Source organism: Musca domestica, unplaced genomic scaffold (genome assembly GCF_030504385.1).
Source record: "Musca domestica strain aabys unplaced genomic scaffold, Musca_domestica.polishedcontigs.V.1.1 1, whole genome shotgun sequence".
In the NCBI taxonomy this organism is placed as follows: domain Eukaryota; kingdom Metazoa; phylum Arthropoda; class Insecta; order Diptera; family Muscidae; genus Musca; species Musca domestica.
The window spans coordinates 27,292,698-27,308,056 of NW_026712114.1; the positions used below are offsets into that span (position 1 = coordinate 27,292,698).

At 36.9% G+C, this 15,359-nt stretch overlaps 1 protein-coding gene across 1 annotated transcript in view; it reads left to right on the forward strand.

Annotated features, from left to right (window-relative positions):
* The window catches only part of LOC101892598 (cell adhesion molecule Dscam2), a 256,452-nt gene that overhangs the window by 49,134 nt on the left and 191,959 nt on the right, over positions 1–15,359 (forward strand). The window contains exons 2-3 of the mRNA XM_059121268.1: positions 4,929–5,135; positions 10,797–11,061. Coding sequence (XP_058977251.1) covers positions 5,102–5,135; positions 10,797–11,061 — 299 coding nt within the window. The 5' untranslated portion in view covers positions 4,929–5,101. The remainder of the gene's footprint in view (positions 1–4,928; positions 5,136–10,796; positions 11,062–15,359) is intronic.

Genomic DNA, 15,359 nt, shown 5'->3' on the forward strand with positions numbered 1-15,359 from the left:
GCTTCTCTGTATCTCTAAATTCAGTCTCATCTATGTGATTAGCTTGTCTACGATATTTGGCTATATTCGTCAACCAAATCAGCATAAAAAAGCCAGAAGTTCGCTTTTGTGTATTTTGCATTTTTCCTGTAAGTTATTTTCAGCGTTTCAGTAGAATGGAAATGTTGGTAGTTTTTCACACAAAAGTAGTGGTCCGTTCTACCAGCTGTCCCAAATTCATGCGAGATTTCGTGTCCCTTGCTTTCTATTTGTGACCTTTATAACGGCTGCAATTAGGAAAACTTTCAGTTTTTGGTCCATTTTAACCCATAAATATTTTGCGATAATCTTCAAATGCAATAGACTTCTATTCTGACTATAACTCCACCTCCCTGTAGAGTGATTACAAATTAACATGAACAGACGGACGGACGGACATACATAGCTAGATCGACTCAGCTCGGCGAGATAGGAAGATCCATATATACTTTCCTATGTGGGATACCAATATTTCGAGATGTTACATAATTTATGGTCCAATCAAACTTATAATACCCCCAACACATAGTGTTGTAGGGCATAAATATCTTTGAACATTTGGGCGTATAATTATTGTTGTATCAGCCCACAACACGTATGCGCAACATACCGCTAACTTACTCAAAGAGTGCAACAAATCTATTATCGGCGCCAAATTGTGTGCAAGATCATGGTTTGAATTATATTACTTTACATTTACATTCGTAAATATAAGTTGCTAACTCAAACTGGCCGTGCTAAACTTTTAGTACACTACACCATTCGGAAATTACATGTTTTAAATGCGTCTATAATTGCCGAGGTCCATTATCCTTGACTTCATTAAGGCTGCACACCACCAGTCGATTTTGATTGGTTAGGCGGCTCGATTAAAAAGCTGCAACCAATTTCAGATTGCTGTCATTTCTAAGCCACTTGTCCGACAGCTGTTAAAATTATTCCAGTGACAACTCATTATATTGTTTACAAGCGTACAAAAGCATTTTGGTGAGAATTTTCAAGAAAAAAAGTTATTTGTGATGGAATTCAAGCGTGATAGTTTGATTTCTTTATATTTGGCTGAAAAACCAAAAGTGGCTATCGTTAGGGCACTTCAGCATTTAAATGTGGATAAGTCGTTTGTGTCTCGTAACATCGCTCTTTACCGTGGTAGCGTAGCCCGACGTCAAGGAAGTGGCCGGAAGAAAACAGCTATAGTAGTGGAAAAGGTTCGAAAAGTAAAGAAGCGACTTGATCGAAACCCGTGTCGCAGTGGCCGAAAAATTATTCGTGAGCTGAACATATCGCAACATTCGATTCGGCAAATATTGAAAAATGAGCTCGGGGTAAAGCCATTGAAATTCCAAAAAAGTGCAAGAACTTACACCGCAACAGAAAGACAATAGACTCAAAAGAGCTATAGAGTTGATTCGCTTGGCCGAAAGTGGTGAACGCCCGAATTTGGGTTTCTCCGATGAGAAAACATTCGTTGTCCAGCAGTTTGCGAACAAACAAAATTATAGTTTTTACTTGACAAAAAGGTCAGCTGAAAATGTCCACCTTCTGTTGGCGGCCATCCGCTTGTATTAATCGACCGTGGCTTTAGAATAAGTGCCGAATATTACTGCGAAAATATTCTGGAGGGTGTATAAAAGCCAAGAATGGTTACAAAATGAGGTTGCTCTCTTCATTTCCAGCGCACAATGGCCACCAAAATCTCAGGATACCAATCCGCTAGATGATTTTGTCTGGAGTATTTTGGAAAGCAAGGTTGGCACTAAAAAATATCCAAGTGTCGATCATCTCAAGCAAGCGCTTCGCCGGTAATGGGCTAAAATACCGCAGAGCAACATTCGGGCAGCATGTGACGGTTTCATTGGCCGTTTGAAGGCCATAATTCGTGCCAGATGTGACCAATTCGAACAAATCTTAACTTATTCCAAATTTGAGGCTATTTCCGACATTTTTTGCTTTTATTCAATAAATTTGTTGTAGTTTTTTTATCTCATCCTGTACATATGGAGACATATGAGGAATTAGTTTTGGACAGAAAAATTGGAAGTAGGGCGGTACAGTGTGCACCACAATCCAGGAAAATCCAGCATATTATTATAGTACAGCAAAAAACAGAGGACACGTGTGTCGAAGTTTTGAAATGTCTAGTAAAGTAAAAAAGAATTGTTTCAAATTCGGTGTTTAAAATTTGCGCAATGGATACTGCAGCCTATGACAGAAAATTGTCTGTGCAGGTCCAGGGCTTCGTATAGCCCCATATTATAGTACCTAACTATTTTTGGTATTCTGATGATTTTAGCAACATTATTCACAAGAAGTGTTTCAAATTTGGTATTTGAAGTTCGTAAGACAGAAAATTGTCTGTGCATTTCCACGTCTTCGCATAGTCCCCATATAACGATACCTCCCTATATTCGGTGTTTTGATGATATTAACAACATTATTCACCGGAAATGTTTCTAATTTGGTATTTGAAGTTCGTAATGGATACTACAGTCTAAGTCAGAAAGTAGTCTGTGCAGGTCCACGTCTTCGTATATCCCCCATATAATGGTACCACCTTTTTTCGGTGTTTTGATGATTTTAAATATATTATTCACAAGAATTGTCAAAAGATGCATATGCAGGTCCACGTCGGAGTAAGGACCGTAATATAACGGCTACATTCGGTATTTTTAAGATTTTAACAAAATTGTTAACGATTTTTTTTTGAGAACTGGCAAATTCTTTCCAAGTGGTGGAGAGTAATCCATGTTCGGCCCGACCTAACAGCTTTTTTACTTGTTACTTTTTTATCTATTTTTCCTCGGATTTTTTTTTTCTGAATTTTGAAAGTAACATATAACATGTAGCACTTTTCCTCGATTCGCTGCAATTTTCTTATAATTTTACTATCAATAGCCAGTCTGGGTTGTGGAAAATGTCAAGTGGATGTGGTAGTACTCATTTTTATATCAAAAAGGAGTTTTGGGTTTTAGGCCATATGTTTTTAAGACCCTTATACATTTTAACTATATTCTAAGGAATTTAGGATAGAGCTTTGAAATTCGATAGAGATCTTTGGATTACATCCAGAATCATTTTCACAATAAATGGGCCGTTTCGTTCCACTTTTTGGAACAGTCCCCTTATAAGGATAAATCCGATTTAAGTATTTTTTTTACATTTCCTTAATTTTCCATTTTGAGTTCTTATTTGTACCATATGGTGGAGCTATGTTGATATTTTTTCACATAGCGACACACGCGTCTTCTTGTTTAGCTCTACGTTCATAATCTGCTGGATGTTCCCAGTTATTATTGAAAAATTGCATTTTGTCACACAAAGTTGTTATAACACTCAAAAAAGTATTATTTTACACATGTTTATACACTACATCACAAGGTGGTCAGGGTATTATGTCTTTGTGCATTTGTTTGTAACAGGCAAAAGGAAACGAGATAGACCCATAGTTCCTTTTGATGATCTGCATAAAATCACATTCTGAGTCTATTTATGCATGTCCGTCGGTCCGTCCGTCCGTCCGTCTGTCCATGTATTTTTGTAAACAAAGTACAGTTCGCATTTATTGCCCTATCCAGATGAAATTTTGCACAAATTATTTGTTTGGCCCAAGGACGAACCCTATTGATAATAATCGGTCAAAATTTAGATATAGCTCCCATATATATCTTCGTCCGATTTGCCTTTTTCTTTGCGCCAAACGTGTAATATCAGTCCCAATAGTATGGAATTTTGCACGTACGATCAGATTGGACCTCAAAATAAGTATGCCAAATTTGATCGAAATCAGTTCAGATATAGCTACAGCTCCCATATATATTGTTCATCCGATTTGTTATTTTTGTCCTCCGCAGCCGTAATATGCACTCTGTAACAACAATATTTGGGGAAATATATCAAATACAGCTTAGAAATACATTTGCTAAATTTTATCGAGATCAGTTCATATTTGGATATAGCTCCCAGATATAACTTAGTCCGATTTACTTTGGATTGTGCACTAAACGTATAATATTTGCCCAAATTGGTTGAAATTTGGCACTTACCACCGAATTGAGTCTAGAAGCTAGTATGTCAAATTTGGAAGATCGGTTCAGATATAGCTATAGCTCCCATATATACTGTTCATCCCATTTGTCATATTTGTTACCCACAGCCGTAATATGCACTTCGTAACAACGATATTCAGGGAAATATATCAAATACAGCTCAGAAATTTTATCGAGATCGGTTCCGATTTGGATATAGCTCCCATATATATTTGTATCCGATTTCAAATTAATTGTGCACCAAATGGGCAATACAAGTCCGAATTATAAAGATAGAAATGCTTCGGCATATTTTGTCATTTGAACTTTAAATTATAATTATAGTCATAGGGTGTATGATTGAATTCTCCCATAAAAACTTTTAATTGTTACTCGCAGCTCTACTAAATTAGCAAAGTGGTGTAGGGTATCATAAAGTCGGCCCCGCTCGACTTTAAGACTTTCTTTACTGGTTTTTAATATCCTTGGGCTGGACGCTGTTTCTATGAAAAAATAAAACGGAAAAGATTTTCTTTACAATTTTCTTATTTAACGTCTCTTTGCTTCATGTAAAACTTCATTTCATATTTTCATAGAACAATAATTGAACACCTAATTCCCATCGATCCTATGCAAATTTAGCAATGTAGAAAGTCAAACTCGCCCAGAGTAGATTTTGAAGCTTTAATACATGTATTGTTGTGCCACTCAATTTATTGGCTTAGTCGGCATAGCATTTTCTAATTTTCTTTACTTGTTTTCGAAATGTCAAAAGACCAAATAAACAATCAAGTAATTTATAAAAATAAAATCATTTTTATCCTATTATTCCGGTTATTACAAATTAATTTTAATTGTTAATAATTTTTCCTTTATCTTTTCCAGGTAACTCAGGTTTAAAAATTGCCATCGACGACGACGACAGCACCAACGAAGAACCTACGCATTTATAGGAAAATAAAAATAAGATAACAATACAACAACAACTACTACTACAAAATCAACAAAACCCCAAGAATTCCATACAACAACGTACAAAACTAAGCACATGCTCAGAAATGAGTACATCCGCAATTGTTGCCAAGGCAAAAGGTAAGTTGACTTATATTTGCGTTTTGTACGATAAGTCGCAATCTCCTCAGAGCCTCTTTCTGGCAGCCACCTACTGCTCCAGTTGCTTTTAGTATTTATTTTGTTTCTTCTGTTTTTTTGGGATAAAACTGTATTAAGGACATTCGCCAAAAACACCCAAACAACCTCAAATGGAGGTCATGTGAGCCTTTAACTGTTGTCAGGTGGTTTGTTCACTTTGTGCTAGAATTTCGGGGAAATTGCTATACTGCGGGCCATCAACCAGAAGTTTCAAGTAAATATTTAAACCTGAACGGTTTACATGTGTGTGCGTGTGTGTGTGTGTGTCGAGAAGCGTCAAAGTGCCTGCAGGCACATATGTTTGCATGTCGTGTCGTGTTCGTTCACCGACAGACACCAATGAATGTTTTTCACTGCTGGATATATGTTTAATGCGTTTTATGAATATGCTTTCTGTCAGGAGATAATATTTTAAGTAAACTTGGGAAGATATTGGGGTGTTGTGATGTTATTTGGAAATTGTAAAAAATGTTTGATATGTGCCCCATGTCGGTGTAAGATGCATATTTTGTAAATTTCTCACATATTCACATGCTGGGCCTCCACTTAGGAATGTATACATGGATCCTTCTATATCGCCTAGATGAGTCGATCTAGCTATGTATGTCCGTCCGTCTCTCCGTCTGTCCAGGTTAATTTGTAATCACGCTACAGGTCGCAATTATGACCCAATCCTCACGAAATTGAGCATTGAGTAACCCCAACTCAGAATAGAAGAAGAAATATACCAAAAAGAAAATGCTTTATTTTTTCAGTTGTTCTGCAGTCCATAATTATAGACCAATCGACGAAGAATTTTTCATGGAGTTTGATTTTAGGGATACCTACCATTTTGGATGGTCATCGGATAAAAAAAGCAGTTAGTTCGGCCGGGCCGAACTTTGAATACCCTCCAGCATTTGAACGAATTTGAAAATTTTCAAAAATTAAAAACGTTAAAAATTCTGTTAAAATCTTAAAAATACCGAATAGATTGTTGTCATAAGCCATTACCATATTTAAATTCGAAACTTGAAATAAACGGTGAATAATGTAGCTAAAATCATCAAAATACCGTACATAGGGAGTTATCCTTACATCGGAGCTACACGAAGACCTGCAAGACTACAAAGTCCGGGACCTGCAATTCCGGTTAATAATGCGCAAAAGTCATCAAAATACCGAATATTGGGAGAAACCGTTATATGGGGACTATACAGGGACGTAGACCTACACAGTCAATTTTCTGTCTTAGGCTGAACTCTCCCCTTGGAACTTCAAATATCAAATTTAAAACAATTCCGATGAATAATGTCGCTAAATTCATGAAAATACGGAATATCGAAAGGTACCATTATAGGGGGGTTATACGAAGATGTGGACCTGTATAGACAATTTCCTGTCTTAGACTGTAGTATCCATTATGAAATTCAAATACCAAATTTTGAATGGTTCCGGTAAATAATGTCGCTAAAATCATCAAAATACCGAATATTGGGAGGTACCGTTATATGGGGGCTATACGAAGACGTGGACCTGCACGGACAGTTTCCTGTCTTAGGCTGTAGCATCCATTCGGAACTTCAAATACCAAATTTGAAATAATTCCTGTGAATAATGTCGCTAAAATTATCAAAATACCGAATATCGGGAGGTACTGTTTTATTAAGGCTATATTAAAACCTGGATAAAAAACTTTAAAGAATATCAGTTGGTTTTGCCGACAGATGTTTACCCTCAGCCTATCTTCGATTACTTAATTATATTTTGACTTGCGTTATAAATATTCAAACTCTTGACCTTGAATGGGCTAATATTGCCCATTTCGTATCGGACCTAAATAAATATGATATGAATATTGCGACGTGCCAGTTTTGAACTATATCGACTGTTTCCTTCACTTTGTAGGATATAGGTGATAATTTTTAGAAAATGTTAAAATGAGCATGACGTACCAGATATAGTCGATCGAAGTATTCCATTTTCATATTTCAAATACAAGAAAATCGAACATTTATATTCAGTTTTATACGAAATCATAAATTCCATTGGGTGAGGTACCAGAAACGATTCACAGACATATATTATCTTCAATGCAGATCTGGTGTTAGCAAAAATGTTTGTGGGTGTGAAGTTTGAAGAGAGTGAGATGCTTATTAGACTTTCTTTGAGCGTTTTGTTTTTAAAAAAACTTCAACCCTATGTTGTGGAGGTACCAGAAGGAATGGTCTGATCTCTACCATCTTTATAGCAGATCATGTGTTGACACAAATATTGAGATATACCAAGTCTAAATGAACCAGGATTTTAATTTATTATCTTAAAAGCTTAAAGGATATTAAAAATGTTGACCCTTTGTGGGGTACCTTCCTCACAAGGAGTGGACCGATACATCCAGTCTTCAAAGAAGGTCTTGTGTTAGTAGGAAAAATAGGATGTCTAAAATAATTATTCAAAATTTTGACCCTTTGTGGGGAAGGTACTTGATGGAGTGGACCGATATTGTCCATTTTCGCACCTGACCTAGCTCTGATAAAAAATTAGGATATTCAATATTGGAGCAAAATCCGATTATCGTTTCTCTTTCTGTGCTGAAAAAATATATATTTTTTTTAAAATTTCGGCTGTTGTGGGGGAGGTACCAGAAGGAGTGGACCGATATATTCTATTTTAACGCTAGACCTTGGGCTACTCAAAATATTGAGATGTATGAAATTTGAAGACAATCGGAATCTTACATCACATTTTATAAAAGTTATAATTATTCCAAATTTTAACCCTGTGTGGGGGAGGTACTTGATGATATGGACCATTTTTATACCCTCCACCGTAGTATGGAGGGTATATTAAGTGTGTCATTCCGTTTGTAACACCTCGAAATATACATTTTAGACCCCACAAAGTATATATATTCTTGATCAGAATAAAATTCTATGTCGATTTATCAATGTCCGTCCGTCTGTCCGTCTATCCGTCTGTCCGTCTGTCCGTCTGTCTGTCTGTGGAAATCACTCTAGCTTCCGAACGAAATGAAGTAGGTTGATAAAATTTTACTCAAATGTGTACTATGTCTGCAGGACTTTTGGTATTGAAAATGGGCCATATAGGTCCACGTCTTCGGATAGCTCCCATATAACTGTACCTCCAGATAATCGGTATTTTGATGATTTTAGCTACATTATTTACCGGAATTGCTTCAATTTTGGTATTTGAAGTTCGTAATGGATACTACAGCATAAAACAGAAAATGGGCAATGTAGGTCCACGTCTTCGTATAGTCCCCATGTAACGGTACCCCCCGATATTCGGTATTTTGATCATTTTAGCCACATTATTTACCGGAATTGCTTCAATTTTGGTATTTGAAGTTCGTAGTGGATGCTACAGCCTATCACAGAAAATTATCTGTGCAGGACCACGCCTTCGTATAGCCCCCATATAACGGTACCCCCGATCTTCGATATTTTCATGATTTTAGCGAACCTATTTACCGGAATTGTTTCAAATTTCGCATTTGAAGTTCGTAATGAATACTACAGCCTATGACAGAAAATTGTCTGTGCAGGTGCACATCTTCGTATAGCCCCCATATAACGGTACACCCCGATATTCGGTATTTTGATGATTATTAACGCATTAATCACCGCATTTGGATATTGTAATGGCTTATGGCAAAAGTTGCCTATGCAGGTCCACATCGTCGCATAAGTTTCGTTCAGAAGCTGGAGTGATTTCCACAGATGGACTGGCATCGCTAAATCGACATAGAATTTTATGCTGATCAAAAATATATATACTTTGTGGGGTCTAAAATGTATATTTTTGAGGTGTTAGAAACGGAACGACAAACTTAATATTCTATTTATACAGGGTGAGATGAAAAAACTGCAACCCACTTCAGACTGCTGTCATTTCTAAGCCACAGCTGTTAAAATTATTCCAATGACATCTCATTATATAGCGTACAATTGCATTTTGTGAGAATTTTCCAGAAAAAAAGTTATTCGTGATGGAATTCAAATGCGATAGTATGATTTCTATATATTTGGCTGGAAACCCACAAGTGGCCATCGCCAGAGCACTCCAGCATTTAAATGTAAATAAATCTTTTGTATCTCGTACCATCGCTCGTTACCGTGATAATGGTAGGGTAGCCCGATGTCAAGGAAGTGGACAGAAGAACACAGCAACATCAGCAGAAATGATTCGAAAAGTAAAAAAGCGACTTGATCGATACCCGCGTCACAGTGGCCGAAAAATGGCTAGTGAGCTGAACATATCGAAATATTCCATTCGGCAAATATTGAAAAATGAGCTCGGGGTAAAGCACTTGAAATTGCAGAAAGTGCAAGAACTTTTACCGCAAAGGAATGAAAATAGACTGAATAGAGCTAAAGAAGTTGCTTCGCTTGGCCGAACGTGGTGAACTGCCGAATTTGGTTTTCTCCGATGAGAAAACATTCGTTCTCCAGCAGTTTTTAAGGGGGTCAGCCGAAAATGTGCAACTTCGATTGGCCACCAGAACTCAAGCGCCGGCCATGGTGATGGTTTGGGCCGCCATAACAGCCGATGGTCGCTCTCCGTGGCATCTGAATAAATGCCGAATATTATTGCGAAAATATTCTGGAGGGTGTATTAAAGCCCTGGGCACGCAAACATTTTGGCCGTAGACCTTGGACTTTCTAGCAGGACTCAGCGCCATCGCACTCAGTACGCGCCACCCAAGATTGGTTACAAAATATGATTCCTCTCTTCATTTCCAGAGCACAATAGCCACCAAAATCTCCGGATACCAATCCGTTGGACTATTGTTTCTGGAGTATTTTGAAAAGCAAGGTTGGCACGAAAAAAGACCAAAGAGTCGATCACCTCAAGCAAGCGCTTCGCGGGAATGGGCCAAAATACCGGAGAGCAACATTCGGCCAGCGTATGACGGTTTCATTGGCCATAATTCGTGCCAAAGGTGACCAATTCGAACAAATCTAAAGTTATTCTAAAATTTGATACTATTTCCGACATTTTTTGCTTTCATTCAATAAAATCTAAAAAAATGTAAAAATTATGGCGTTTGACTTTGTTGCAGTTTTTTATCTCACCCTGTATACTTTCAGTATGATCATAGGTGGTATAATAAATATCCAGTGTTTTGAGTTAGAAGAATAAAAGACACATGCTTACACTCCAACCTAACACACAACATCCCACTCAAACTTTTCCCTGATTAAAATAATAACATTCATATGAATAAAGAAATATGCGCATCCACTCTCAGTTAAATTACGAAATTAGTAGCATATGCCACGTTTCAGCATTCTGACAGTTGAAAGTGAAAGTTAACGCTTTCAGGTGTCTGGTGTACTTTCGGAATGCGTTGTTGTGTGTGTGTGCATAAATGTTTTGTGGTTCTGCAAACTTTTTTTTGGTTTGTTTGCCATGTGTGTTTGTGTTGAGGTTTTATTATTTTGGTAATTTGCCACCGCCACCTCTCAACCTACATGCATATTTATATAAATATAAAATGATAATTACATGATTTTTTTATTGCCAACACTTGTTACCTGACCAACCACCTTTAAATTCTTTTTTATTTTAACTTTCTCTCTCTGTTTCTGTGTTTTCCAGCTTTTGTCTGTCTCACCTCATTATCGTTGTTGGATATTACTTTGGTAACCACCAGCGCACTACTCCTATTACTGCCATTGCCGCCAGCAGCCACAGCCACAAGCGGCTTACGTGTACCCACCTTCCTGCAGGAGCCCCCCTCACGTTTGCTCTTTGGCAATGACACTGGTAGCCAGGCTAGTTGCACGGCACACGGCAATCCACCGCCAATTGTTTCCTGGGTGCTCAGCGACGGAACAATGGCCACACAAGTGCCAGGACTTAGGTAAGTTTTGATGTTGGCATTAACGGAGCAACTAACGGTGTTTTGAGGTACCGAGGCCATGCTTGGTTGGTGGTGGCACCAACACGTGGCAGAGTACACTTAAAGCCGCCCGCATATTATAATAATATTTATTTGTAATTGTGTGTGTATGTGTGCGCGTTCAAATGTATGCTTGTTGCACACCTTTTTATTCGAAAAAAAAAATAAAATAAAAGTAGTTAATGGGACAAAAATGTAGGTTTTCGGCTAATGAAGATAGGGGCCTTATTTACGCATGCAGAAATAATAAAGTAGCTGAGAATATTATTATAATTACAACATGTGTAAATTGCCATTACAACGTGTGCTTTTAATGACATGTGTACAGATGTGAAGGATTTTTTATGGTCTCAAAAATAGTCATTACCAACACTTCAAAGCTCTATATACCACGTTTTCGAAAACGAAGAGTGGGAGCCCAATATATTTGAAAGAAAGAAGAAAAAATACTTCTAAGAAACTCATAATTCGAGCCATACTCTCCACCATATAACAATTTTAATTGAACATTATTCCGTGCACCTAAACAAAGTCCGATATAATATATTACCACAAATTTGAAACTCGTTTTATATGGGATATATGTCAGATCTTTATTTTATTTATTTATTTTCTTAAATATTTGAAGGGGAGGTAGCAGAAAAATTTTACTGTTGCAAAATGGTCAGGCTTATCCCTTTATTGTTGTTTTTATAAAAACAACGTTTGTTTTTTAGTGGAGAACGATGGTAATGTTTACCAGGGGGTAAGGCAGGGAATACCTAGGTTTCGGAAAGAGCCACCAATCCTCATCAGTTCCCTTGTTTTTTGTCTGGGATATTCTCCCCAGAAGTTATTTTAAAAATAACTTCTATGACAAAAAACATTTTTTACCCAAGTGACGAGATCGTAAGCTCAATAGAAGAGGAACCAAAGAATTAAATAAAACTAAAATTCATTTGGAAAGTCTTCTAAATCTTACAACCGCACTTATAAACATTTACATCTTTCTCCACTTGTAATGCTTTCGTTCAACCTGAACGAAGTAGCATAACCATGTAAGTTGGTTTTGTCTGTTACAACAAAAACCCCTTCCTCGACCGTGCCTTGTCTATAAATAGAACAGTGTGGCTTGTTTGTTCGGGATACCGTAGTATTTTGTTGTTGCAAAATGGTCCGGCTTATCCCTTTATTGTTGTTTTTATAAAAAAATTTACCCGTATGTATATTGAAATGCTTATGCGTATGACTCCCTTACTCTGACATCTCCTCAAAAAAGAAAAAAACTCAAATAACTGCAACAATCGGCTACCTGTTTATGGCATCTCTCCTGTGCCATGACAAAAATCAGAAAACGGAATACAACCAATTTTAACTCTAGCGCTGTAAATATTCTCTTAAAATATCATTTTTTTTTCATTTGAAAATTTGTAAAGAAATCGAACATTTATTTCAAATTTTATGAAAAAAAAAATGATAATCAAAATGTTAAAATTTTGAGGGGAAGGTACCACAAGGATGGGGATATATATTTCTTTTTCTCATTTGATAAAGTTATGAAATATATAAATATTGACAATTGTGACCCTTTGTGTTGGAGGTACCAAAAGAAGTGGATCGATATATCCCATCTTTCTCCCAGATCTTGTGTTGGTGGAAATATTGAGATGTGCAAACCTTGAATATAGCAGGACTCTTATTTCATATTTTATAGGAGTTATAATTAAAGTTTTGACCCTTTGTGGCGGATGTACCAGAAGGACTAGGCGGCTCACTACATCAAGTACCTCCCCCACAAAGGGTCAAAAATGTCGGAAATAGCATCAAATTTTAAAATAAGTTTAGATTTGTTCGAATTCGTCACCTTTGGCACGAGTTATGGCCTTCAAACGGCCAATTTGGCCCATTCCCGGTGAAGCACTTGCTTGAGGTGATCGACACTTTGGTATTTTTAGTGTCAACCTTACTTTCCAAAATACTGCAGACACAGTAGTCCAACGGATTGGTATCCGGAGATTTTGGTGGGCATTGTATTGTGCGCTGGAAATTAAGTGAGGAACCTCATTTTGCAACCATTCTTGGTAGCGCGTGCCGAATGCGATAGTGCTGAGTCCTGTTGGAATGCCCAAGATCTGCGACAAAATGTTTTCGTGCCTGAGGCTTTAATACAACCTCCAGAATATTTTCGCGGTAATATTCGGCAATTATTCCGATGGCGGTTATGGCGGCCTACACCATCACCATGGCCGGCGCCTGAGTTCTGGTGGCCAACCGAAGATGCACATTTTCAGTTGAACTCTTTGGCAAGTAAACACGATTATTTTGTTTGTTTACAAACTGCTGGACACCGAATGTTTTCTCAAGGGAGAAAACCAAATTCAACAGTTCATCACTTTCAGTTCATCCAAGCGAAGCAACTCTTTAGCTCTTTTGAGTCTATTTTCTTTCTGTTGCGGTGTAAGTTCTTGCACTATTGGAATTTCAACGGCTTTACCCCGAGCTCATTTTTCAAAATTTGCCGGATGGAATATTGCGATATGTTCAGCTCGCCATCCATTTTTCGGCCACTGCGACGGGTTTCGATCAAGTCGCTTCTTTACTTTTCGAACCATTTCTGCTGATGTTGCTGTTTTCTTCCGTCCACTTCTTTGACGTCGGGCTACACTACCAGTATCAGGAAAACAAGCGATTTCACGAGACACAAAAGATTTATACACATTTAAATGCTGGAGTGCTCTAACGATAGCCATTTGTGGTTTTCCTGCAAAATATAAAGAAATCACAATATCCCGCTTGAATTCCATCACGAATACCTTTTTTTCTGGAAAACTCTTATCAAAATGCTTGTGTACGCTTGTAAACAATATAATGAGATGTCACTGGAATAATTTTAACAGCTGTCGGACGAGTGGTTTAGAAATGACAGCAGTCAGATGTTGGTTGCAGTTTTTTCATCTCACCCTGTATCTTATATAAAGTATAGGAATAGTCCAAGTTTGGCACGTTGTATTGATTGATTTAGGTCACATACAAATTGAACAATATTGGCCAATTGCTTCGGAACCTCCTCCGTAAAGGGTCAACAATGTAAATATTTATAACTTAAGGCTGGAGGTGTAAATCTGTCGGAAAATTTTATTAATCAAATGATATATATCCCCTGTAGCCATATAACTGAGGGTATAAATCTGTTTCAAAGATTTCGTGGGCAAATATAGTGAAATTTTTTTGAAACATTTTTTTATTTTTTAAAACAATTTTAAAAACTTTTTGACCATAATCTGTTATTAAAAAAATATTTTAAGATTATCTGGCCAATAATCCGAGATTTTTTCCTTGCAGAACACTGCAAATTTTTAACGACATTTTTTTCTTATACCAAAAATGGTGGACTTTTCAATATTTTTTTGGAAGAAAATTAGGTGTTAATTTATCCTTGAACATTTTCAAAATATTTAGTTCATGAATTGCTCACAATTACATTTGTTATTTCTATATGGAATCCGACTCGTCCCTTTAAACGACTATTTCTAAATGTTTTTTGCTATTTTCTGAAGAAAAAATATCCTTTTGGTAAAGTAACCTAATAACGGTATTTTGAAGGTTTCGATTCTAATTATCCAGCTGAAATATAGAGTTTGGGGATCTCACTGGGTATATAAACTACGTTGAAAAATAATCAATTTGCCTATTATGAGGATAGCCGATTTCTTCACATGTCTAGTTTTCATTTTGTGGGACCCAACTGGCAAAAATTAGCTTTCCTAAGCAAGCTGATAGCAAGATATCTAATAGCTTACAATTTAAGCAATTGTGTCACTCCAGCAGCACCTTGTCTGTATTGGTGATGTGGCAATGTATGTATATGTATTAACCAGTAAAAAAAGTCCTAAAGTCGGGCGGGGCCGACTTTATGACACCCTACACCACTTTGCTAATTTAGTAGAGCTGCGCATAACAATTAAAAGTTTTTATGGGAGAATTCAATCATACACCCTATGATTATAATTATAATTTAAAGTTCAAAGGACTAAATATGCCGAAGCATTTGTATCTTTTAAATTCGGAATTGTATTGCCCATTTGGTACAAAATTAATTTGAAATCAGATAAAGATATATATGGGAGCTATATCCAAATCTGAACCCATCTCGATAAAATTTGGCAAAGGTATTTCTGAGCTGTATTTGATATATTTCCCTGAATGTCGTTGTTACGGAGTGGATATTACGGCTGTGGGTAACAAATATGACAAATCGGATGAACAGTATATATGGAAGC